At 31.6% G+C, this 22585-nt stretch overlaps 1 protein-coding gene across 1 annotated transcript in view; it reads left to right on the forward strand.

The window, feature by feature from the left end:
• Ralgapa1 (Ral GTPase activating protein catalytic subunit alpha 1) overlaps positions 1 to 22585 on the forward strand; it is a 234592-nt gene that overhangs the window by 84753 nt on the left and 127254 nt on the right. The window contains exons 16-21 of the mRNA XM_048798440.1: positions 2994 to 3201; positions 13055 to 14587; positions 16350 to 16474; positions 17873 to 18089; positions 19166 to 19342; positions 20056 to 20208. Of these exons, the coding sequence (XP_048654397.1) occupies positions 2994 to 3201; positions 13055 to 14587; positions 16350 to 16474; positions 17873 to 18089; positions 19166 to 19342; positions 20056 to 20208 (2413 nt within the window). The remainder of the gene's footprint in view (positions 1 to 2993; positions 3202 to 13054; positions 14588 to 16349; positions 16475 to 17872; positions 18090 to 19165; positions 19343 to 20055; positions 20209 to 22585) is intronic.

The raw sequence follows: 22585 nt of genomic DNA on the forward strand, positions 1-22585 counted from the left end.
AAAAAAAAAAAAAAAAAAAAAAAGATAACTCAATAAATAAGGACACAAACTGTTGGTGTGTTAACAAAATGAAAACAGATTTAGATCCCTAACAGTTATCAGTTATTGATCCTTGTTATAGGAATGTGATTTTTCAGATTGTAACATAACTGTGTTTGAAATGTTTAAAGGAAAAATGATAGACTCATAAAGATTTTTTAAAAAGAGAACCATATAGAGCTTATAGAAATAAAAATGTATTTATTAAAAGTAAAAAGAGTATCAGTCACTTGAAAGGAAGACCTGAAGAATTACCCAAGATAAGGATATGAAAAATATGAATCTTAGGAAATATGTGGAATGGGATAAGAAGGTCTAATGTGTCTAATTGGAATTCTGGAAGGAGACAATGAAAGAGAGGCAATATTTCAAGGGTAACAAATAATTGATAAAAGATATGAATCTTTAGAAACAGAAGCATATACTCAACTAACTAGAATGAATAGATACAAACCCATACCTAAATATGTTTCACTGACACTGCAGAATGGAAAGACAGGAGTTTAAAAGCTGCAAAGAGAAAAAAAAAAGAGAATCTATAAACCCTAAAAGCAATGTTTTTAGTACCGACAATGGAAGATAAGACGGTAAAACAATATCTTAAAGTGCTAAGGGAAAATAACTATCTTTAGAGAATTGTGTACTGAATAAAAGTTTCAAGAATAGCAATAAAATAAACACAAAAACTTAAAAATTTTACTACTATCTGACCTTTATGAAAGAGACTTCTAAAGAACACAATCAAGTGTTCTTGATTGTATTACAACACTAACTTTAGACTTGAAAAATATATAGGAAAAACATGATTCATTTTTTGAAGATTTCATTCAAGATTATAACAAATGTATGCCACTGTAAATACAAAAAAGTTCCAAGCTCTTCCTTTAAATTGATGAGAGGAAAGAAGGAACAGAAAAGGAATTATTTTTCCCCAAGGAAAAAGTTAAAAAGAAAAGAAATTCTGTTAATGTTTCTATATAAAATTTCTACATAAAATTTTAATTACATATTATACTTCATATAAATAAGAGATACTGATTTGATTAAGCATTCTTCTACCAGGAAAAAATACTAACCATGGGAATATGTCCTTTTGACTATGATTTTTTAAAAAATTTTTGAGGAATCTAAAACTTGATTTCATTTATTTTTTTAAATAAATATATTTATTTCACATCTGTTTATATTTTTCCTTTTATGTCACCAGTGCTTGGTTATACCTGTGTATTTTGGTCTTTGCTCTAACAAGTTTTAATGAATGATTATGTTAAAATCAACATAACTTTTTGTTATTCCAAATATGATTATAAAATTGTTGGTCATTTTCATAAGAATAAAAAGAATCTAGCAGGAAAACTCAAAAAAGGCCAGATTCTGAAATTTTATATACGAGTTAAATCTTAAACTACACTTATCTTTAAACCATTATACAGCAAGTCATACAATGAAGTCAGATTGTTGCCATTATCTCAATTATTCCAACCTTTCGCATCTTCCTGCACATGAATGAACTTGAAAACAGCTCTGAAGTCCTTTATTTTGCCAACATTCATAACATTTTGAAAATTTTTGATTATTTTTTCTAGTTATAAACTAAATAATACTTTTAGTTTTAATTAATGGTTTTGTTTTCTCTGTCTTCATAATCTGAAGGTTTTGTTTTTGAACTCCTACACATTTATCACTATTCATTAAAAATTTATTGAGCTCATATATGCCAAGTACTAGGAATTTAAAGAGGGTATACTTCTTGATTTTGAAAAGTTGAGGAAGCTAGCATAAAAGTATGCAGTCTACTAAAAAGAAGGAATTCTTAATTTGTTTTTATCTATTACTATATTATCAATAGTTAAATAATTGTACAGGAGAATAAAAAAATGGGAAGACATTTCAAGTATGAGTTTGTAAGATAGAAAAAGGAGACCAAGGACATTAGTAAGATATAATGCTGTTATATTGTTGTGAACGAGCATGAAACTTTTAGGGAAGAGTATAAAGTTCTCTGTTGCAGCAGCATGGAAGAATAGTGGAAGTTTCAGTAAATGGTTGATTTTAACCAAGTCAAAAAGGACTTATGTGATGGCTTAAGGAATTTACGCATCAGAGAACCAAATGTTTCCGGTAATCAGGAAAGCCTATGATTTTTAATTGTTGTTAACAATTGTTCCCTCCACCCCCACTGTCTATTTCACTATTAAACTGAATGTAATGCAGTGTTGTTTAAGCCCTCTATTCATGCATAACAATGCATATAACTTCATTTAATCAGTAGTTTCTAAACTAAAAATTAAAATCTCTGAGAAGTTTAAATTACTAGTTTATTTCTAAGTCAAGTAAAATTTGTCTTTAATTTTGTGAACACAAGACTTTTTTAAATTTATTTTTTATTCTAATTTGTCATGTAAACACAGGACTTTTAAAGAAATTTTCAAATGCAGCCATAAATGTAATTTTTAAAATGTCATAAAGTTTAAAGTTTATTTTTAAAAGCAGTATTTAAAATTTTTGTGTTTTTGATTTGAGTGAGAACTAACTTGTCCTTCTCAAGAACATGATTCTTAATGCTGATTCCAAATTCTGTTAATGTTTCTACATAAAATTTTAATTACACTATTATATTTCACTATAAATAAGAGATACTGATTTGATTAAGCATTCTTCTACCAGGAAAAAATAGTAACCATGCACAGTATGTCCTTTTGACTATGATTCACCCATTCTTGGTTTTGAGAACATTGTGCTAAAGTGTCTGTTGTTTTTAATGCTGTTCCATTGTATTTGCTAATAATAAAGAGCATTTTCCTGCTTTACACCAAAAAATTTACATTCAAAATATGTGTGTTCTCTGATTTCTTTTCTTACAGCTTGCCAGTATTTGCCGTGCTGAAATGTTTTAATTTAAAATTTCCTTCCTTTGTATCTTTTAGTTTTCTCTGTTGCTGCTTTTTCTGTGACACAAGCCTTTCATTATAGTCACTCTTCTTTTTTCCTTCCCCACTTCTTTCTTTTCCTTTTTTAAAGCCATGAGAAGCCGATCCATTGGTGAATGTGCTCTGCCATCGGCCTATATACGCAGTGCTAAAAGTGCTCCTGTTCTGATCCATACTTCCAAACCCTTCTTGCCTGATATTGTTCTCACTCCCCTTTCTGATGAGCTTTCAGGTAGTGCCACCTCTGCTAATTTCTGCACCACCTTTTTCACTTTTTAATCCTCTGCTTTCAAATTTTGCTTAATCAAATAAACTCTTCAAAGTTAATTTCTTTGGGGGAGGTATGGGAAACTGGGAAATGATTGAGAAATCAACATTTTGAGTTATTTGAACTCTAATGCTATCCTTGCAGTTCATTCTGGAAGTGCTAAGTTTAGTGCTGTGCCAATGTCCAATATTTTGGGTTGTAAAAGGCTAATATTTTTATTTATGTTTGGGTTTTTTCTTCAGGTGGTTTAAAGAAGTAGTAATGCATATTTGTATCATAGATGTCTCATAAGAGGTGACTTAAGATAATCAGAGTCTTGACTTTTAATTTCCCATTGTTTGACTAACAATATGGTAAATTTTGAATAATTTTTTCTATTATCTACAGTAATAGAACTAAGTAAGGGCATGTAGTCATAGGGGAAATACATAATCTAAAAGTTGTTTTGGAATAAATTGTATTTATATTAGATATAATAGTATGTAGAATTCATTTGAGTGAGATGCAAGACTCAATTTACAAGGAGCTTCAAAACCTACTCAGCATTTCCATTCTGATTTAGGTGCTTCATTTCTAGTACTGGGATGTCCTACTCTTTTATTAAGATTTAATTAACACCAAATACATGTTTTTTTGGATTCACTTCAATGGGGTTAGGGAATTATGCACACCCATATACATCATAACCCCAAACAAAATATAGAATGTTTACCCTAAAAGTTCTCTAGCAGTTGGAGAAGATTTTGAAAATAGGAATGTTTCATTTTTAGAATTCAGCTTCATTAAGAAGAATGAGAATTGCCTTAGAGAAGTACCCAAATATGGAACCAAAATTTTCTTTGAACTATTGATACTGAGTTCATAACCACCAACTCTCTCCCGCTGCACTTAAAACCACTTTTTAATTTCTCTCACCATAGATTAGTTTGTCTTTTGGAAAAAAAAAATGTATAAATAAAACCATACAGTGTCTTTTGGATAGAAACACACTTGTCTTGGGTTCAGTTACTGTGCATTGTGCTAGTTCAAAGAAACTTACGTTGTTAGGTAATTTCCTATCCCTTTCTTAGAGTATTTTCTTAACGTTGCCACTTTTAGTGAAGTTGCTGGTGTTTTTGCTGTTGTTAATTATTTGTTTAAAGTCCATCTTATTACTCTTCAGTTCCTAACAGACTGAAAGAACTATGAAGGAAGATTCATTTGTATTAATAATGATATTTCAGTTGAAGTTCCCCATTCCTAATCCAAATAAGATCTGATATATCTTCCAAGTCAATGGGGCTAACATAATTAAGAATTATCAATTAGTAGGTTTAAAACATCTACCTAGGATTACAATTGGTATTCTTTGGAAATATTATAAATGAAAAAAAAATAGTACTTGAGTTCCCAAACTGAGAAAATAAAACATTCAGTTACTAGATATGATATGTTTGTTTTTAAATTCAGGATACATTGACTGGGAAACATTTACTTCAAAATATTTTAGGATGTTTTTGAGAAGTGTCCAAGTATCATTGTGAAGCCATAATGCAATTAATTAAAACAGTTTATATTGAAATTAGAAGTCAGTTTTGCAGTTTAGTTGATGACAAAAATAAGTGAGAGTTTGGCCTCAGACGAACCTGGATGCTCAATAAGTATTTAAGAATGAATGAATTTTACACTAGAAGAAATAGGCAACATGAATATTTTGGGCTCTCATATTTTGTTTCTTCAGTATCTTCCTGAGTAGTATAGATTTTGGTTGCTTACATTAAAATTCTAACTTAGTTACTTAAGTTGGTAAACAAAACAGTGTTTCCGTCTTAACAACTAAAGTAGATACAATTAAAAGAAACTCCCAGTTTATTGTAAACTTTGCTTAGAGTTTTTTGCTTCAAGCTTTTAAAAACATTCAATGCAAACCATTTTTCACTTGTTTAGAAAAAATAAAATGAGTTTTAGTCACTGACTCTTAAGTTTGGTTGGATTGCATGTTTTCCAGTTGTTAAAAACTGTCAGAAAGATTTTTTTTCTTCAGAATTTTAATGGCTTTACAAAATATCTTTTCTGAAATGTAAAGAGTATTTTGGCAAGTGCCAAAATATTTTTAAAAAATCTAAAACAAAAATGAGGTCACTCCTTTTAAAATACTTAAGTACTACCTTAGCTAGCACATGAGATGTTCCTATTTCATAATTCTTGCTTTGCTGTAAATACACAATTGAGAAAGATTGCCTTTTTAAAAGATTTTATGATTTAAATATTTATGAAGAGTGTTTAAAAGGAGTTTTTTGAGTGGCACTTTTATTGGTTTTATTAATTTTCCCCATTTGCAGTAAAATGTCTTCTATGATAAAATTAAGATTTAAATGATGTGGAGACACCAGTCAATTAAACAGAACAAATCTTATATCTGATCATCAAAATAATAAATGTTCATTTTTTAAAATGTTGGTTATATGTGAAGGTATATGAGAAAATATACATAAGCTCCTAAACCAATGCTTATTATTAGTAACTTAAAATGCTTTTGCTGTTTGTTTTATACATTTGTACATGTAAAAGTATAATTAGAGTGAGTTAGTTTGAATTAGAAATCATTTTCCTCTTAAAACTCTTTGAAAGAAACCACATATAACATTTTATGATGCAGAAGAAAAAAATTATTTTCCCTGAAAAAAAATTATTTTCCCTGAAAACTGACTGATGAGCAAAGCTAGAATCTTTCAATCTGCTACAGAAATTTATAATACCATCTAGGAGATGTATAGGTACAGAGAAGAAGAGATTAAATGCGCATAATGCCCATCAACATATTGAAGACTCCCAGAAGTCCTATTAAAAAATATGTAGTCCAATATTTCTTAATTTTTTTCCAGATATATACATATTGACAGCCTATAGTATTCAGGATTCAAAGAGGAAAAAATTGGAAAACATTGAACTAACCTTCTAATATGGAAAACAAACAAACAAAAAGCATTATAGAAATTGGATGGGATTGTTCTTATTCCAGTGTATATTGAAGAAATCTGAGTTATTGAATTGATTATTGCCCCTGTGGTTCTCTAAGGCAAATTGAAGGCCTGGAGTTTGTTTCTTTAGGGATTAGCTAGTACTATATTTTTAAAAAATTACCAAAGCCTTGGATCCTCAACCAATTCAGTTGGTTGGTTGTTTCTTCCGAGGTTTAAGTAAATTTTACCTTAGTTTGATTTATAAGCCATTGATATACATTCAAAAGTCAGAACTGAGAAGGAAAGTAAACAGGTGAAGTTTGCAGGCTTAAATGAACATATAATAAAATGTTTTCTGGGTCTCTCTCTCAGATCAGGAATTTAGGTTTCTGTAGCTCCTTCGCCAAACAAAAAAGAGAAATAGCACTGAAACTACTAATAATGTTTCTAGCTTTTGGTTAGAAATAGAATTTATCAGAAAAGTACATAACAAAGTACTCTTGAATAATTGTGGGGGTGGGGAGAGTACAAGGAAATTCTTTTGAGCCCTCTTCCAACCCTGGCATTTCTGTTTTGTTTTTAACATGTTTCTTTGAGAATGGACCATCAATTTTCAAAGTATCCTATTTTTCACTAGCCCTTATTTTTTCTCCATTATATCTTCTTATTGTCCATTCTGTCTAAATTATTTTGTGATACTGTATGATATAATTTTGTATATATCTGTCGACTAATTCTGTTGAATACCTGAATATACTTAAGCTCTGGGACCAGTTCAAGGAAATTGTCACTATGCCAATGTGACATGATTTCTTAACATGACTCATCTGTAACATTTGAAAAAAAAAAAAACAAAAAACAGCTGGGTGCTGTGGTACACTCCTGTAATACCAGTGGCTTGGGAGGCTGAGGCAGGAGGATCTTGAGTTCAAAGCCAAGCCTCAGCAATAAGCAAGGCGCTAAGCAACTCAGTGAGACCATGTCTATAAATAAAATACAAAATAGGGACAGAGGTTGTGACTCAGTAGTCAAGTACGTGGAGCTCAATCCTCGGTACCCAAAAAAAAAAAAAAGTATTTTCCCACATGCTTGTCTCAGATTTTCATATATATTGTATGTGGGCAACAGCTCAGAGTGTGGAACTGGGAGTTGCACAAACACCTAACACCTCTTTTTACAACTCAGTACTAACTCTGATGCCTCAGCAAGCATACTCTCCCTGGCCTCTCCTATTGACTATTGAAAATTACTACACTAGATTGATTGATGATCTCAATCATCATTCTTAAGCAAATTTGCTTTTACTGCCAAAAATAATGTCTTAATGGAAAAAATATGAAGAACTGAAGTGTGGTGGGAAGTTTATTTTGTGTATACTTCTATAACTGTTCCTTATTTAATATCAAATCATGCTGGAATTAAGTCTGTAGATCTATTTTCTTTCATCCAGTTCTCAAGAACTGATGATTCTTTTGCCATTTTTGTTGTGATTAGACTCCAGCCCATCTAGTACAGAGCCTATAGGATGCTAACTTCAATCTGTAGAGCAAAATATTTTAATCTTTGTTCTTCTGTTTCCTTATTATAAAAAAGATGGTCTTTCTCACACTCGTTTTTCTATTCTACCTAATCAGGAGGAGAATTGTCTATTTCTAATTAGACAAGTAGCCCCTTCTTTGTACAGTTAATGAATTTTTTCCTATCAAAAATATGCAATAGGATATTAATCTATACATCTTTTCTCTCTATAATTTGTTGGTATAGCATAATTCCAAGTTACATTTTTTTCTGAAATAATTTATTTTTAAAAGAAATGTTTAGGTTGACTTAAAATGGTGGTTATGTAACATTCTCATAAACAAATAAAACTATATTTCTAACTCTAAAAATATATTAGTTATTTTTCTATGTCCAGAATTTAAAAGTCATACAAACAGTATTAGAAGGATTAGAGTAGAAACAAAAGATAGTTTAGTGGGACAAATCTTAGTTGTTTAAAATTAAAATTATTTGAGTTGAGTTCATTAAAGTCTTTTCATATGATTTCAGTGATGTGATTACTGCTTTGAATTACCTACATTATATTAAATATCTAGTCTTGAAAAGATATAAAGTTTTTACTAGCATAGACGCTTTTTGGTTGTTAATTACCTTGAAGATGCATTGCCTTTGTTGCCCAACTAGGCAAAAAATAAATAAAATAAAATAACTTTGCCTGGTAATTAGCAGGAAAAAAATGTGTTTCCAGATAGCATCAATTTCTATTTAAACTAGTGTGAATGATTTTATGAATTTAGGAGCCGTAAAAGAATTACAGTGAATATTGTGCTTGGTCAAGAAAAGAAATTAACTTTGGTAAAAGGGATTGGGGCACTTGGTTCTACAAATAATTTCAGATACTATTAAACTTAACTTGAGGTCCCCCCCCTTGAAGAAGTCTTGGTTTTTACCAATTAGCTACTAATTTTTTATATAAAACAAATGTTCTTCCTTTCTACCAGTGTTTATCTAGGCCATGTGCCCAGTACTCATTCAAGCAATGGAGATATTCTAATGAACAAGACAGAAATCCTTAAGAAACTTAAATTCTGGTGGAAAGAAGTGTTTTTTTCCTTTGGTTACTATCTAATTTTCAAACTAGCAAAGGAAACTTTTCTTTGAAACAGAAATTTAGAAAAAAAATTTATAATACAGACATAATTACCAATACTTTAATACTATGCATTATCAAGAAAACCTAGGGAGGGGTGGGTATGATGAAGTATCAAGGAATGAAGTTTATCAAACTGTGGTGACTATATATGAATTTCCACAGTGAATCCCATGTGTGTGTGTGTGTGTGTGTGTGTGTGTGTTGTTATAGAGCACTAAATTAAAAGTAACAAAAACAATGAAAGAAGGGAGATCCCAGAGTATAGCAAGTGGATGTGGGGGAGGGAGGAGGGAAAAGAAAGAGAAGGTACGGGAGAATGAGATTGATCAAATTAGGTTATATGCATATATGATGATGGCATAATGAGTCCTATTATTATGTATAAATACAATGTCTCAATAAAAATATAAAATAAAATTAGAGTTTATACTTGTAAAACTAACCTAAAAGAAAACCCAAAGATAATATATGACATTTCTGTAAATTTTAGGCTCTGCAAGAGGCATTTACTCAATGTTTTAAAGTTTTTTCTTGTTAAAAACATTTTATTTGTTTTATCCATTAAATGATTTCAAATATTTTAGGTTAAAATAATTTAAAAACCTGTTTTCCAAATTAAAATATTAGCAGCATAATTAAATTGTTTGAAGGATATTTTTATTCAACTCTGATACCATTATTGTTTTTAACAATCTAATACAAAGTTTTTCAGTTTTTTTCCTCTACAATTGACAAATATTTGTCTAGCTTTTGATTGCTAAGATTTTTGTCTTTATAGAAGTAAATCACTATGCTTCAATGTAGTTTCTTAATTAATTTCACCAACTTCTTTTTAAAAAATTAATGAATTATTTCATGAATATAAAATATAAAACGTGTAACATTATTTAAGAGAGAATATGAACTAATTTCTGCCTTATTTAAAATCATAGCTCTTCACTTTATAGCTGTAACCTTGGACAGATCACTTAAACAGTTTCTTGATCTTTAAAATAGGGCTAATAACACTTTCCTTACCACATCATTTTTAAAATTAACTGAGTTTAATTGGCACATGGAGCAATATAATATATATCTCTTTTTATAAATATATAATTGTGTGTGAGTGTGTGTGTGTGTGTGTGTGTGTGTGAATGATGATGTTTAGGCATATTTTCCCAACCAAATTTAAGGAATTGAAATCAATTATACTTGGGCTGGGGTTGTGGCTCAGTGGTAGAGCACTTGCTTAGCACATGTGAGGCACTGGATTCCATCCTCAGCACCACATTAAAAAAATAAATAAAATTATTTTAAAAAATCAATTATACTTGATTCAAGTGCTGACCTTGGTTTCCTGTTGCAATTATTTTTTCTTTGATTTTACACAATTAATATTGTTCCTATGTAATAACTATATTTAAAGCTTGAGTTAAAAAGATTTATATTTAAATTCTTCACCTCTACATTATTGGTAGAAAAATATCCAGTAAGATTTTTTTAAAAACTCTTCACAAAAGTTTTAGACCATATTTGGTGACAACTTTTTGGAAGGAAAACATGGGCAAAAATAATGATTAAGTGTTCTAATATGCAGGTGAGGACTATGGGAAGAAATTCCTACAAAGAGAACTTAATAGTAAACTTTCCTGGCTTCTTTAGAATGAAAAAATTGTGAAATATCAATACAGGGGAATAAAGATCAAAACTACTATTCTACTTTTTCCCTGAAGTTCATGTGTTTGCTGCTCATCCATTAACATTAGGGTTTTGTTGTTGTTTCGGGATTTGTTGGTTTTTTTCCCAGTATTAGGATTGAACCCAGGGGTATTCTAACACTGATCTGTATCCCCAGCCCTTTTTATTTTACATTTTGAAATACAGTCTCGTTAAGTTTCCAAGGCTGGGCTTGACCTTGCCATCCTCTGATTTTAATATCCCAAGAATATGACCATACCTGACTGTAATGTTATATTTAATGTTTTGAATTCTTAAGTTTGAACTTCCATAACATCCCAACTGTAAAATTTTAAAGAACTTTTATAGAAAATTATGTAGTATTTATTCTTTGCTGAGTTCTGTAGGATTTTGTGTGGAAAGAAACATGGAGTGCATGTTGAGTATACTATCTGTCCTCCTGGTGGAAGAGAAGTATAACAAATCCCTGATTAAATTTGCCAAGATACATAAACATGTATTAGTTATCTGCTGCAGTAACAAACATTTAATGAGCATAAATGCATGAATGTGAAGTTGGTAAGGAATTGTTCTACTTTTCATTTAGAAAAACTTCTATTTAATGAAATGCATAAGAAAGGCAAGCCAGTGAGTATTCCTCTCAGCTTAATGAGAAAACATACAATTGTTTCAACTTCAGGAGATATTTTATATTTGACCTGTGTTGGGAACATACACATATATCTTCAGGAATTTTTTTTTTTGTACCAGGGATTATAGGTGTGCGCCACTGCGCCCATCAGGAATCTTGATATAATACAAACTTCTATGGATCTGAATTTAACCAAAGTGGATATTTTAGAGCCTCATACAAAAAGGGTAATATTAATGAAATAACATTAAGTAGCAAAACAATATATTAATAAATCATATATATATATAATGTATTTATTTAAATATTTATATTAAAATAGCAAAAAGACTGTCTCCTTTCGTTGATAACATGGCTCCTGAAAATAGTTTGCATGACAATTTTCAGTTTATAAATGAGGAAACTGGTCTCAGAGTCTAATGTAAATAAACCTATGTTCAAGACCTAGCACCATCAAGAAATTACTTTGAGATCTTGAACAAGTCACTGCTTTACTTTGGGTACAAATATTTCTTTCTTTTTTTTCTTTTTTTTTTTTTTTTAGTTGTTGACAGATCTTTATTTTGTCTATTTATTTATATGCAGTGCTGAGAATTGAACCCAGTGCCTCACACATGCTAGGCAAGCGCTCTACCACTGAGCCACAACCCCATCCCCATACTTTGGGTACAAATATTTCTTACGATTGTTCAGTTATAGTTCTGCTACTTTTAATCTTTGCATTATAACCCTAATAGTAGCAACAACTAACTTTTTAAACCCTTTGTCCTTTATTGATTATATTTTGCAGGCATCTGAAAACAGTTTTTTAAGTTACCCATTCCTAGGCAACTTAAAGTCCCTCATGGCTTCATACACATGATATTTAACTTATAAAATTTCTCTTTGAATATGTGTATATATCTGAACAGTTAAATATTACTTCATCTTGTTATTTCCAATTTCATAAATATTTTGAGGATTCACTATATACTTCGTGCTTAAGGCAGTGAAAAATAATGCAGTGACATAGAACACTAATCCTACTTCTCAAAGTTTATGATTATGAATTTTAAAAAGTAACTTAATCTTTCTGGACCTCAACTTCCTCATCTGTAAGAGAGTTAATAAAGTGGGTAATCTCTAAATGTCCATTTTGACTCCAGAATCTGTGACTCTTATAAAGAGATGTAAGAATCTATTATAGATAGTTTTTAGAGTTTGGTGATTGTTTAATGGAAAGGGCCAATAATAAGCTAAGATTTCGTCTTAGCAGGTTTGTCAAGAACAAAAAAGTTGAATAAGTTTATTTTTTTTGTATGTATTGACTTTATTTGATAGAAGTGAAAAGATGTTAATATTGTAATAAAATTAAGCAGAATATCTCAGAAGAACAGTCAGTTTCTGAAAAAGAGAACTTTTAGGAAGAGGGTGGAGATTTCTACTTATAATATGTCATCAGTCAGGCAAGATTTGAAGAAAAGATGACACACAGAGGAATTTACAGGAGTCTGCAATCGGACATTTAAATCATCTTTATGTGATAAAATCTGATTTTCTTATTTTCCCCATTTGGAATTTTAAGTAGGAAAAACTAAATAACAAGTTTGAATTGCTTGATTTATTGGCACAGCTCTATCTTTAACTGCACTTCCAAATGTTTCATTACCTCACTGTCTGTTTCTATGCATGTTAACATTTTAAAATGTATTTTGGTAGATTTCTAATTCATTGACACTACATGCTATAGTGGCTTGTGCCCATCATTTTTTTTAAACAGATTTGTATTTTTAATTGATTTTCTTTCATTGAACTTACAAAATATCTCAAGATTTTTTTTTTATTTTAAAGCATATACTTAGGCTGTGGTTAAAATGGTTGCTTATTTTTTATATTCATATAGTTCCTACTCTATATAAATTCTCTCTTTTACAGATATTGATGATGCTCAAATACTTCCCCGCTCAACTAGAGTCAGGCATTTTTCACAAAGTGAAGACACTGGAAATGAAGTTTTTGGTGCCTTGAATGAGGAACAGCCATTGCCTCGAAGTAGCAGCACTTCTGACATCTTGGAACCATTCACTGTTGAACGAGCCAAAGGTGCAGTTCCTGTCATTGACAGTTCATCCCGTCATGCACCAAGCTTGCAGAGTTCCACAGAGGCTTCTTCAATAACTAGATCCACTGAAAGCTACATCACTGATACTCATAGTAGAGAGTCTTCTCTGGAAGTTGGTGATAGCATATATGACCATCTTTGTCATTTAATAGGTCCAGTAGAACTTGCAGATTCAGCTTTCGAACAAATCCAGTACATTGACCTTGAAGGAGATGACGATCTTCTTTCTTCCCTGAAAGAATATTTTAAAGAAAGTCAGGGTAAAAATGAGATAGGTAAAGATACAGCTTCTCCAGAAGTGATTATTGCAGTAACTAGGGATGAAAGATCATCCTTAGATAAATTAGAATACACAGATCAGGAAATTCAATCAGAAAATGTCATGTCTTTTGTTGGGACTCCTGAAAATATGCAGTTTGAAAAAGAACCAAACTCATCTGTCTTCATGAGTAATATTGCACCTAATCAGTCAGATACTTTCATGAGACCACAAACTTCTGAAAAATCCGAGCAACCAAACATTGATAAAAAGTCATCGGAGCCTAGTTTAGATAGCCCTTGTGATAAAGAAAAAAGGAAATATCTGTATAGACAATCAGCCACAGAATTAGATGCCTGTGTAGACGTAACACTAGCTGAAAAGCTTAAGGGTATGCAAATTAATGAAAAAATCACTGTCCCACATGTAATGCATGTCAAGAAGACTACACTAAAACCATCTGTTAACCGCAGAGTGCCTCATAGTTCAAACACTAGCAAACTTTCTCCAACTAAAAGGAGCTTGTCTGAAACAGTAACCCATAGGGCCAAAATCATGAAAATTGCTACTAAGAAACGAAATAGTGTTCATGTTACTTTTAGACCATCTACTGAGTCTGTTCAGTTTTATAATCCTCTGGAAAACAAAGAGGCTCCATGGAAGATGAGACTACGGAAGCTTGGTGGCTTTAGTAGTAGTAACAATAGCAGCACCAGCAATCTCCATACCAACTCAACTAGTGGTACAGAGCTTGTAAAACCTGGTGTGTACAGGCCTTTAGATACAATTAGTGCAGCATCTGTTAGTAGCAAAACAGTGAAGGAATCTACAGAGATTCCCACTACCGTATTACAAAAAGAAGAAATTGCAAGTAATCAGTTAAGCAGTCGTAGTACTCTTAGGTCATCAAGTCATGAGGCAGGTCTACAGCAGGGCTCCCTGGGTGGCGTTTATAAAACTGTTGTACATGCTCTTTCGAAGCCGAAGGCAAATGTTTCCCCACAGAGGCAGAACAGAATGCCACCAGAGGCTCCACTGAGGGATCTGTACAGTCATGTAATGGGCTATTTTGGAAGGAAAGCTGCAGGTGAGCACTAACAGTGTGCAGAGCGCAAAAGGAGAAAGACAGCACCAGTTTGGCTTAATGCAACTGAAGCAAGCTATAAGCAATCAAAGAGCTTTGGGATGGTCACTGCTTTCTCTCTGTTTGGTTATGCATGCGCCTTTCCCCAGCTATATTTTTCCCAGCATAAGATGTTTATTTAAATTACTAATTTCCCTTATAAGGCATTTAGTTAAACCTCTTTGCTGCTGAACAACAAGTTAGAAAAGAGGAAGATACAGGAAAAATTTAATGACCTTTCAAAGGCTACCTAAATCAGATATTTTCCTTAGTATGTATCACATGAGTCTTGAAATTCAAGTTTACTAAGGAGTCATTATACTTTCTCTCTTGCCCAGCTATGTTTATTTTTAACAGGGCACTAGCTGTATCTAATTGGGTTCATTTGTTTTTACTGTTGAATTATGTGGTTTTATATTTTTTCTTGGTGAAAATTACTTTGACATCTAATAACATAATAAGTATCAAGGCCTACAATCAACACCTACATATAGTTAACTGGTCATTGACGAAGAAATTATTTGTTAATTTTCAAAATGAATTTAATAATTTTTAAGTCACTTCCAAACATGCCGTAAGCTTTTAGTGTTGCATTCATTTGAATGCAAGTCATGTAATTGAAACACTTATCATTACTTTCTTTTTTCTGATATTTTAAATGTGCATAAAGGTTTCATGAAGTTAATCCTAATTTAATTATGGAACCTCTGTGGACAGATTACAGAAAGAAAGCAAGATTATGATAACTGTTTTATCTTGATTCAAAGTTAAAATAACTTAACAGATATAGAAAATTAACTTTCAGCAGTAAGGTAGGTTTTGATTTTATTTGTTTTTAACATGGTTTTGTTAGCATGATTAACAACGCTGTATAATGCATCTTGCATTGAGCCATTAATGCCACCTGAGGGCAGTATTTGACAGCTTAGCAAAGCCTGGCCAGTAATATAAAGACAATGGTATTTCACAATGAATTCTGACCAGTACATTTTCTTATTCTGAAATGCTTTGTAGTTTCGTAGGAATATAAACAGTGCTGATTTGCTTTTCATTTTCAGAGAGATTAATTTCAAATAGCAATAGCAGTGATATACTTACTTTCAGTAAGTTAGTTTCCAAAGTTAAAATTTTCTTGTAATATAAATCATAATGTAGTCATTTAAAAAAATCAAAATGATTTTTATAATTTTTTAAGCTTTTGTAAAGATGAACATCTTTTTTCCTGTACTAAAATTAGATTTTTTTTTTAGTAGATAGAAACAACATTCTATGAAAATCATAGAATTTTTATTTATAAATATCCAAACTTAAATGTACTTGTGTCCCATTGAGATTTGCATAGATTGAAGGGATATATTTCTTGCAAATATTCTTTGGGGGAAAATAATAAATTATTAAGTCTCTAAATAGAAACACATAGGCAGGAAGATAGATAAATAAATATACCAGTTTCTTTAAAGGCAATATTAACCTGACTTCAGCTAGTGCTTATCTGTAAGCTTTCTTGCTGTTTAAGGTTATACTGAAGATTGACTAACATCTGCTTAGTTGAATAAAATAAATATCAATTTACTAATTCTTAAAATTAAATCTAAAAGAAGGAAAATTATTCATAAGTGCATGTTTGGCAAAATAATTGATATGGCATAGGTACTTTGAGTTATTTAAGTTTAGAAAGTGCAGTTAAATTTTTCCTCACTATATATAGTTATTTATTTGCTTTTAGTCAATAAAGAGGACATGAGCTCCAAACTGCCTCCTCTTAATAGTGATATTGGCAGCAGCAGTGCTAATGTTCCTGATCTGATGGATGAGTTTATAGCAGAACGACTTCGAAGTGGTAATGCCTCGGTAAGTTATATTTCTATTTTATTTATTTGGTTTCAAACAGGAAACTTAAGAGAACCAGAATATATGTATCTGTGTACATATATATGCATCTAATGCATATGTGGAAATTTTCTTTTAAAACAACCTTCTCCCATATTTAACCTTTTTAAAATTTTTAAAAAATTTTTTATTTGTTTTAGTTAATTATACGTGACAGTACAATGACCTTGACATATTATACGTTTGAACCAGATGGGATATAATTTCTCATTTTTCTGAGTGTACAGGTTGCAGAATCACATTGGTCATGCGGTCATGTATATACACACATCAATAATAATGTCTATTTCATTCTATTATCCTTCCTTTCCCCCCATCCCTTCCCCTTCTTTCCCCTCCCCTCCCATCATTTCTCTCTACCCAATCTGAGGTGAGAGGGAAAAAAAAAGAATAGCTTCACCTTAACACTTTTTTTAAGTTAAGGTTTTTAAAATTACATTTTTGTAATACTTTTTAATCCAGAGATATAAAACAATCAGGCTTGTAGTTTTCACTAAAAGAATATTGAAATATCTGTTTGTTCAAATAGTAGATTTAAGCCACTACCTTCCTAGTTCCCCCTACTTGGTCCCACCTTGGTGCCAGTTGCCAATGTCAATAGGAAAGATAACATTAGAGGTCATGTGGCCCACCTCCCATGGTTTTCATAGTGCAAATATTGCTTAATCATTCCAGATAACTTTGGAATAGACTTTAAAGTTTTCTTTATTTTGAAGATAATGGCAATGTCTTATTTCTAATAATGCTAATTGTTCGGGGAGGATGAGTATGTATGGGATTGGTCATACTCCATTTGAGTTTCAAATTTTTGGTGACTTATCTTTTTTTAAGTTTAATTTTTTTTCTTTTTTTTAAATTTATTTTTTAGTTGTAGTTGGACACAATACCTTTATTTGTTTATTTTTATGTGGTGCCGAGGGTTGAACCCAGGGCCTCGCACACACTAGACAAGCGCTCCACCGATGAGCCACAACCTCAGCCCCTATTTTTTTTTTTCTTGAGTGGGTAAAAATCATTGTAGAATCATTATAGAATGACTTTTTAGACATCATTCTTCCTTCTTACCCATTCTCTCTTCTATTTACTGCTGCTTTTTCCTGTTAAATACTTCACTCTTAATTCTGTTTAATTTGAATTTACTGCATGGATCCTACTGAAGCTTTGCTTTAGGTAGATCAACATTGGTGTAGGCACCAGATCCAGCCCTTATATAAATTGCTTAATGAGTATGTTTCCCTCTCCTCTTGTAGGCCCTAAGTCTCAGAACTGAATGTGATGATTGTCTTGGAAATTAAAGGTTTCAGATGTTTAATGAGAATACATTTTTTTTTAATGTTTAAATGTTTCTTGAATTTTTAGACTATGACAAGAAGAGGAAGTAGTCCAGGTAGCCTTGAAATTCCCAAAGACCTCCCTGATATTCTAAACAAACAGAATCAGATGCGCCCTATTGATGACCCTGGTGTGCCTTCGGAATGGACTTCTCCTGCTAGTGCAGGGAGCAGTGATCTTATCAGCTCAGATAGTCATTCGGATTCTTTCAGTGCTTTCCAATATGATGGCCGAAAATTCGACAGCAAGTATCTTTTAACATTTGAGTAGTATGTTTTGTATTGTCTGTTCAAGACTGACTTATGAATTATATAGCAGTCATCTTCCTTTCCAAAGTTACTCAGGCAGTTGATCCTGCATATTTTGATTTCATTTTCCAGTAAAATTCCAAAGGAAGTTTTAGGGAATCATCTTAGGTTGAGACTAAGTGCCAAACTAAGTGCATTTAAAAAACAATTCTGCCCTTTCAAAAACAAATTATAATTTTAAGACCAGATGAACTTTATATTAAAATAAAGGACGGTTATGGTTATGACTTGCTACTATTTCATGTAGTCATATTTGGGAACCACTGACCAGTTATGTGCAGTGCTACATTACCCAGAACATTTCTTGAATTATTGTTTTATGTTAAAATAACATCAGCTGGGTGTGGTTGCACACGCCTGTAATCCCAGCAGCTCGGGAAGCTGAGACAGGAGGATTGCGAGTTTAAAGCCAGTCTTGGCAATAGTGAGGCACTTAGCAACTCATTGAGACCCTGTCTCTAAATAAAATACAAAGTAGGGCTGGGGATGTGGATCAGTGGTTGAGTACCCCTGAGTTCAATTCCTGGGTAAAAAAAGAAAATAACATCAGTGATATAGCTTGTTACTGTATCACTACCACATAGTTATTCTGCTGTTATTTTCTATTATACTTGGCACCAAAATTAAAAAGAAAAAGTAAAAACCTTGGCAATCAATTTTGTGAAGAGCTAGGAGATGCATTGGCGAATTATGTAATTCCTCCCTTTGTGGATTGATTGTACATTAATTCCAGATAAAACATGATTTAAAAGAAAGATGATTTTTATCCTATATGTATAATTTGTATATTTCCTGTGCTAGAGATTATAAAATGTTTGAAAAACATTGTTACTAGCCAGCAGAAAACATGAATAAGAATAGTGATGACATATCATGTCTATGTAGATACAATAAATTATAAATAGAAGTTTAGGGGAAATGTTAATGTTTGGTCTTTTTGGTGATTCAGCTGTCTTTTATATAAATATTTTTGTTTTATAACTGGGATTCATATATTCTTTCTTCCTTATAGACTTTGGCTTTGGAGCTGACACTGGAATTCCATCATCTGTTGATGTGGATTCATGTTCTGGCCATCATCAAAGTGCTGAAGAGCAGGAAGTAGCTAGTCTAACCACACTTCATATAGATTCTGAAACAAGCAGTCTCAATCAACAGGCTTTCTCTGCTGAAGTTGCAACAGTTACTGGTAAATTTATCACCTTTATATGTTGTAATTGAGTTTAGATGGATCCTATGATTATCATTCATATGATTATCATGTATGATTATTCATGATTTTGATATGTGATTATATGATTATATGATTATTATGATATATAATACAAGTGATATAGCTTTGTATATACTTTTTTAGTCATTCGTTGTGCTAGTTTTAAGAATTACATAATATATAGAACCACACTTTTGAAGAATTAAGATACACAAACACATGTTTAATTTATATTGGGTTTTGCTGTATAGAAAGAAATAACAAAAGGGTAAAATTTGGCTATTGTCAAATTTAAAATATTGATATTTCTCTGCTAGAAAAAGCTTAAAGTAGAAAGAAAAGAATTTAATGTTTCAGCTACTTGCCTAGCACTAGCAGCACTATACAACTACCGTCAGTAGTTCTATACAGTATTAATTTATCCTAGGTACCTGAGTTTCTATAGCTGGGATAAGAATGGGAGTAGATATTCTTATTTTTACTGATGGCTCTGATTTTATGTTAGTCCTACGGTAGTATGAGATGGGGTACCTAGATGCAAAAGCTTGTACATTATAATGGTTTTGTTAACCTTGGCCAGTTCATATGCTTAATCTTTTGAAGTATTGTTATTGGGATTTTAAGTATTATATCTTAGGGAAAGGTATTGAAGAGTACTTCATGGTAATTTTATGAAATTATACTTATAGGCTCAGAAAGTGCTTCTCCAGTCCATTCAGCTGTGGGATCCAGGTCACAGACACCTTCCCCTTCTACATTGAATATAGACCACATGGAACAGAAGGATCTACAGCTTGATGAGAAACTCCACCACTCCGTTCTTCAAACACCAGATGATCTAGGCAATACTTGGAAATTAGATATTTGCCATTTTTCCTTTCAAAACATTAGTGTTAAAAGATCTTAAATAAGTCGTCTTAAATTTGATTATGTATGATTATTATAAATGTTCAGACATTTCTCTTAGAAATTTTTACTATATCATTTTTTCTAGCTTTTAAAGAATGCTATTTATACTGATTTTTGCTCATTTTATCATAGTTGATTATAGTCTTGGAATTAGTGATAGTATTATTTTTATGTTATGTTATTTATTGATACAGTGCTATTTCCTAAAATTTAAAATACATAATTGGTATCATTACTCTTAATATTATATTTGAAGATCCTACTGACTCACTGGAGTATTATTGCTTACTAATCAAGCTTTCAGTGCAACAGTTTTGATCATCAATAATTTTTTTTATTGATTTTTGACTTTGTGGGTATTCAACTAAACTTTAAAAGTAAGCAGTCCATTGAGCTGGGGTTGTGGCTCAGTGGTAGAGCACTTGCCTGGCATGTGTGAGGCCCTGGGTTCGATCCTCAGCACCGCATATAAATAAATAAATAAATAAACAAATAAACAAACAAATAAATAAATAAATAAAAGATCCCTTTACAACTAAAAAATATTTTTAAAAAAGTAGACAGTCCAAATATTTTTATTTTTAAGTATATATTTAAAAAGTGACTTGGGGGCGCCAGGGTTGTGGCTCAGTGGTAGAGCGTTTGCCTAGCATGTGTGAGGCACTGGGTTCAATCCCCGGCTCCACATAAAAAAAAAAAGGTATTGTGTCCATCTATAACTAAAAACATTTTTAAAAAAATGTTTAAAAAGTGACTTGGAGAACCTCAGAAACTACAAGTTAAAAAAGAAAAGTTAGGTTTACTAATTCCTGCATGATGTTACAAGTATGAGATAGACATTTTGCAAATGTACCAAAAACTTTAGTCAAAGACATAGTTGATGAAATATTTGTAATAACTACTATGAAAAGTCAGTTTTTATTGTTAATGCAACACATTTATTGTCTGACCAAAGGAAGAAATTTAAACCTGTATGTTTGTTGGTTTGTTTGTTTGTTTAATAACTATTTTGGTTTTTTTAAGGTGCTCATTCCTAATGTGCAGTCACATAGCTCTATTTTTCTAGTTTGTGGATTAATTTTGAACTTTTCCTTATTTTGACCTTCAGGTTTTTATTTGTTTTTATAGTACCCCCTAATTGTTTGTTAAAAATTTTAAACTTATAGGGCTGGGCCTGTAGCTCAGTGCCAAAGTGCTTGCCTAGCATGCATGAGGCACTGGGTTTGATCCTCAGCACCACATAAAAATAAACAAATAAAATAAAGGCATTATATCCATCTACAACTACAAAAAAGTTTTTTTTTTTTTAATTTAGACTAGTAAAGTGAAAACCCATAAGTCCTCACAAATTCCCTAGTTTTTAATATTTTTTCCTTTATCTGTATCTACACATATGAACATATATACACAATATGTATATGTGCCTTCCTTTTCCTTTGCTGGACTACTTAAGAGGGAATTTCAAGATAGCAGACCCTTCACATCTAAATACTTCAGTGATATGTGCTAAGTGTTCATTTTATGTATAACTACAGTGGAATGTCCTCATTCATAATATTTAACATTGAAACTTTATTGTTTTTTTGTTCCATAGTCAAATATCCTCAGTTGTCCCTACAGTGTTCTTATAGCCACCCTACACCAACAACTCCATCCAGAATTTATTGAGGCATCATTGCTTACCTTTTTTTTTTTGGTACCAGGGATTGAACTCAGAGGAACACAACCACTAAATCACATTCCCAGCCCTATTTTGTATTTTATTTAGAGATAGAGTCTCACTAAGTTGCTTAGCGCCTCACTTTTGCTGAGGCTAGCTTTGAGTCTTGCAATTCTTCTGCCCCATCCTCCCAAGCTGCTGAGATTACAGGCATGCCCCACTGCACTCAGCGGTTGCTTACCTTTTAATTGTTTAAAAATTTTGTTAGCTTTACTTGCGAAGGATAAGTTAGAGACAAATTAGTTGATTCACTTCTATATTATAAAGGTACTGTAAAATAGAAAGGCATTATAGCAATGGTTAGAATGTCAGTGTTTTTTGTATTCTGTTTTAGTGGCTTTACACCAGAAGCCTATTTTTTATTATGGAGAAATATTAATTATTTAGTATCTTTTTAAAAATATTTTTTAGTTGTAGATGGACACAATATCTTTATTTGTACTTATTTATTTTTATATGACACTGAAGATCAAACCCAGGGCCTCACACATGTGAGGCAGGTGCTCTACCACTAAGCTACAACCCCAGCCTTAATTATTTAGTTTCTTAATAATACAGTCAGTTACTGTATACTTTACCTGCAGAGAGAA

Source organism: Marmota marmota, unplaced genomic scaffold, assembly GCF_001458135.2.
Source record: "Marmota marmota marmota unplaced genomic scaffold, marMar, whole genome shotgun sequence".
NCBI classification, from domain to species: Eukaryota; Metazoa; Chordata; class Mammalia; order Rodentia; family Sciuridae; genus Marmota; species Marmota marmota.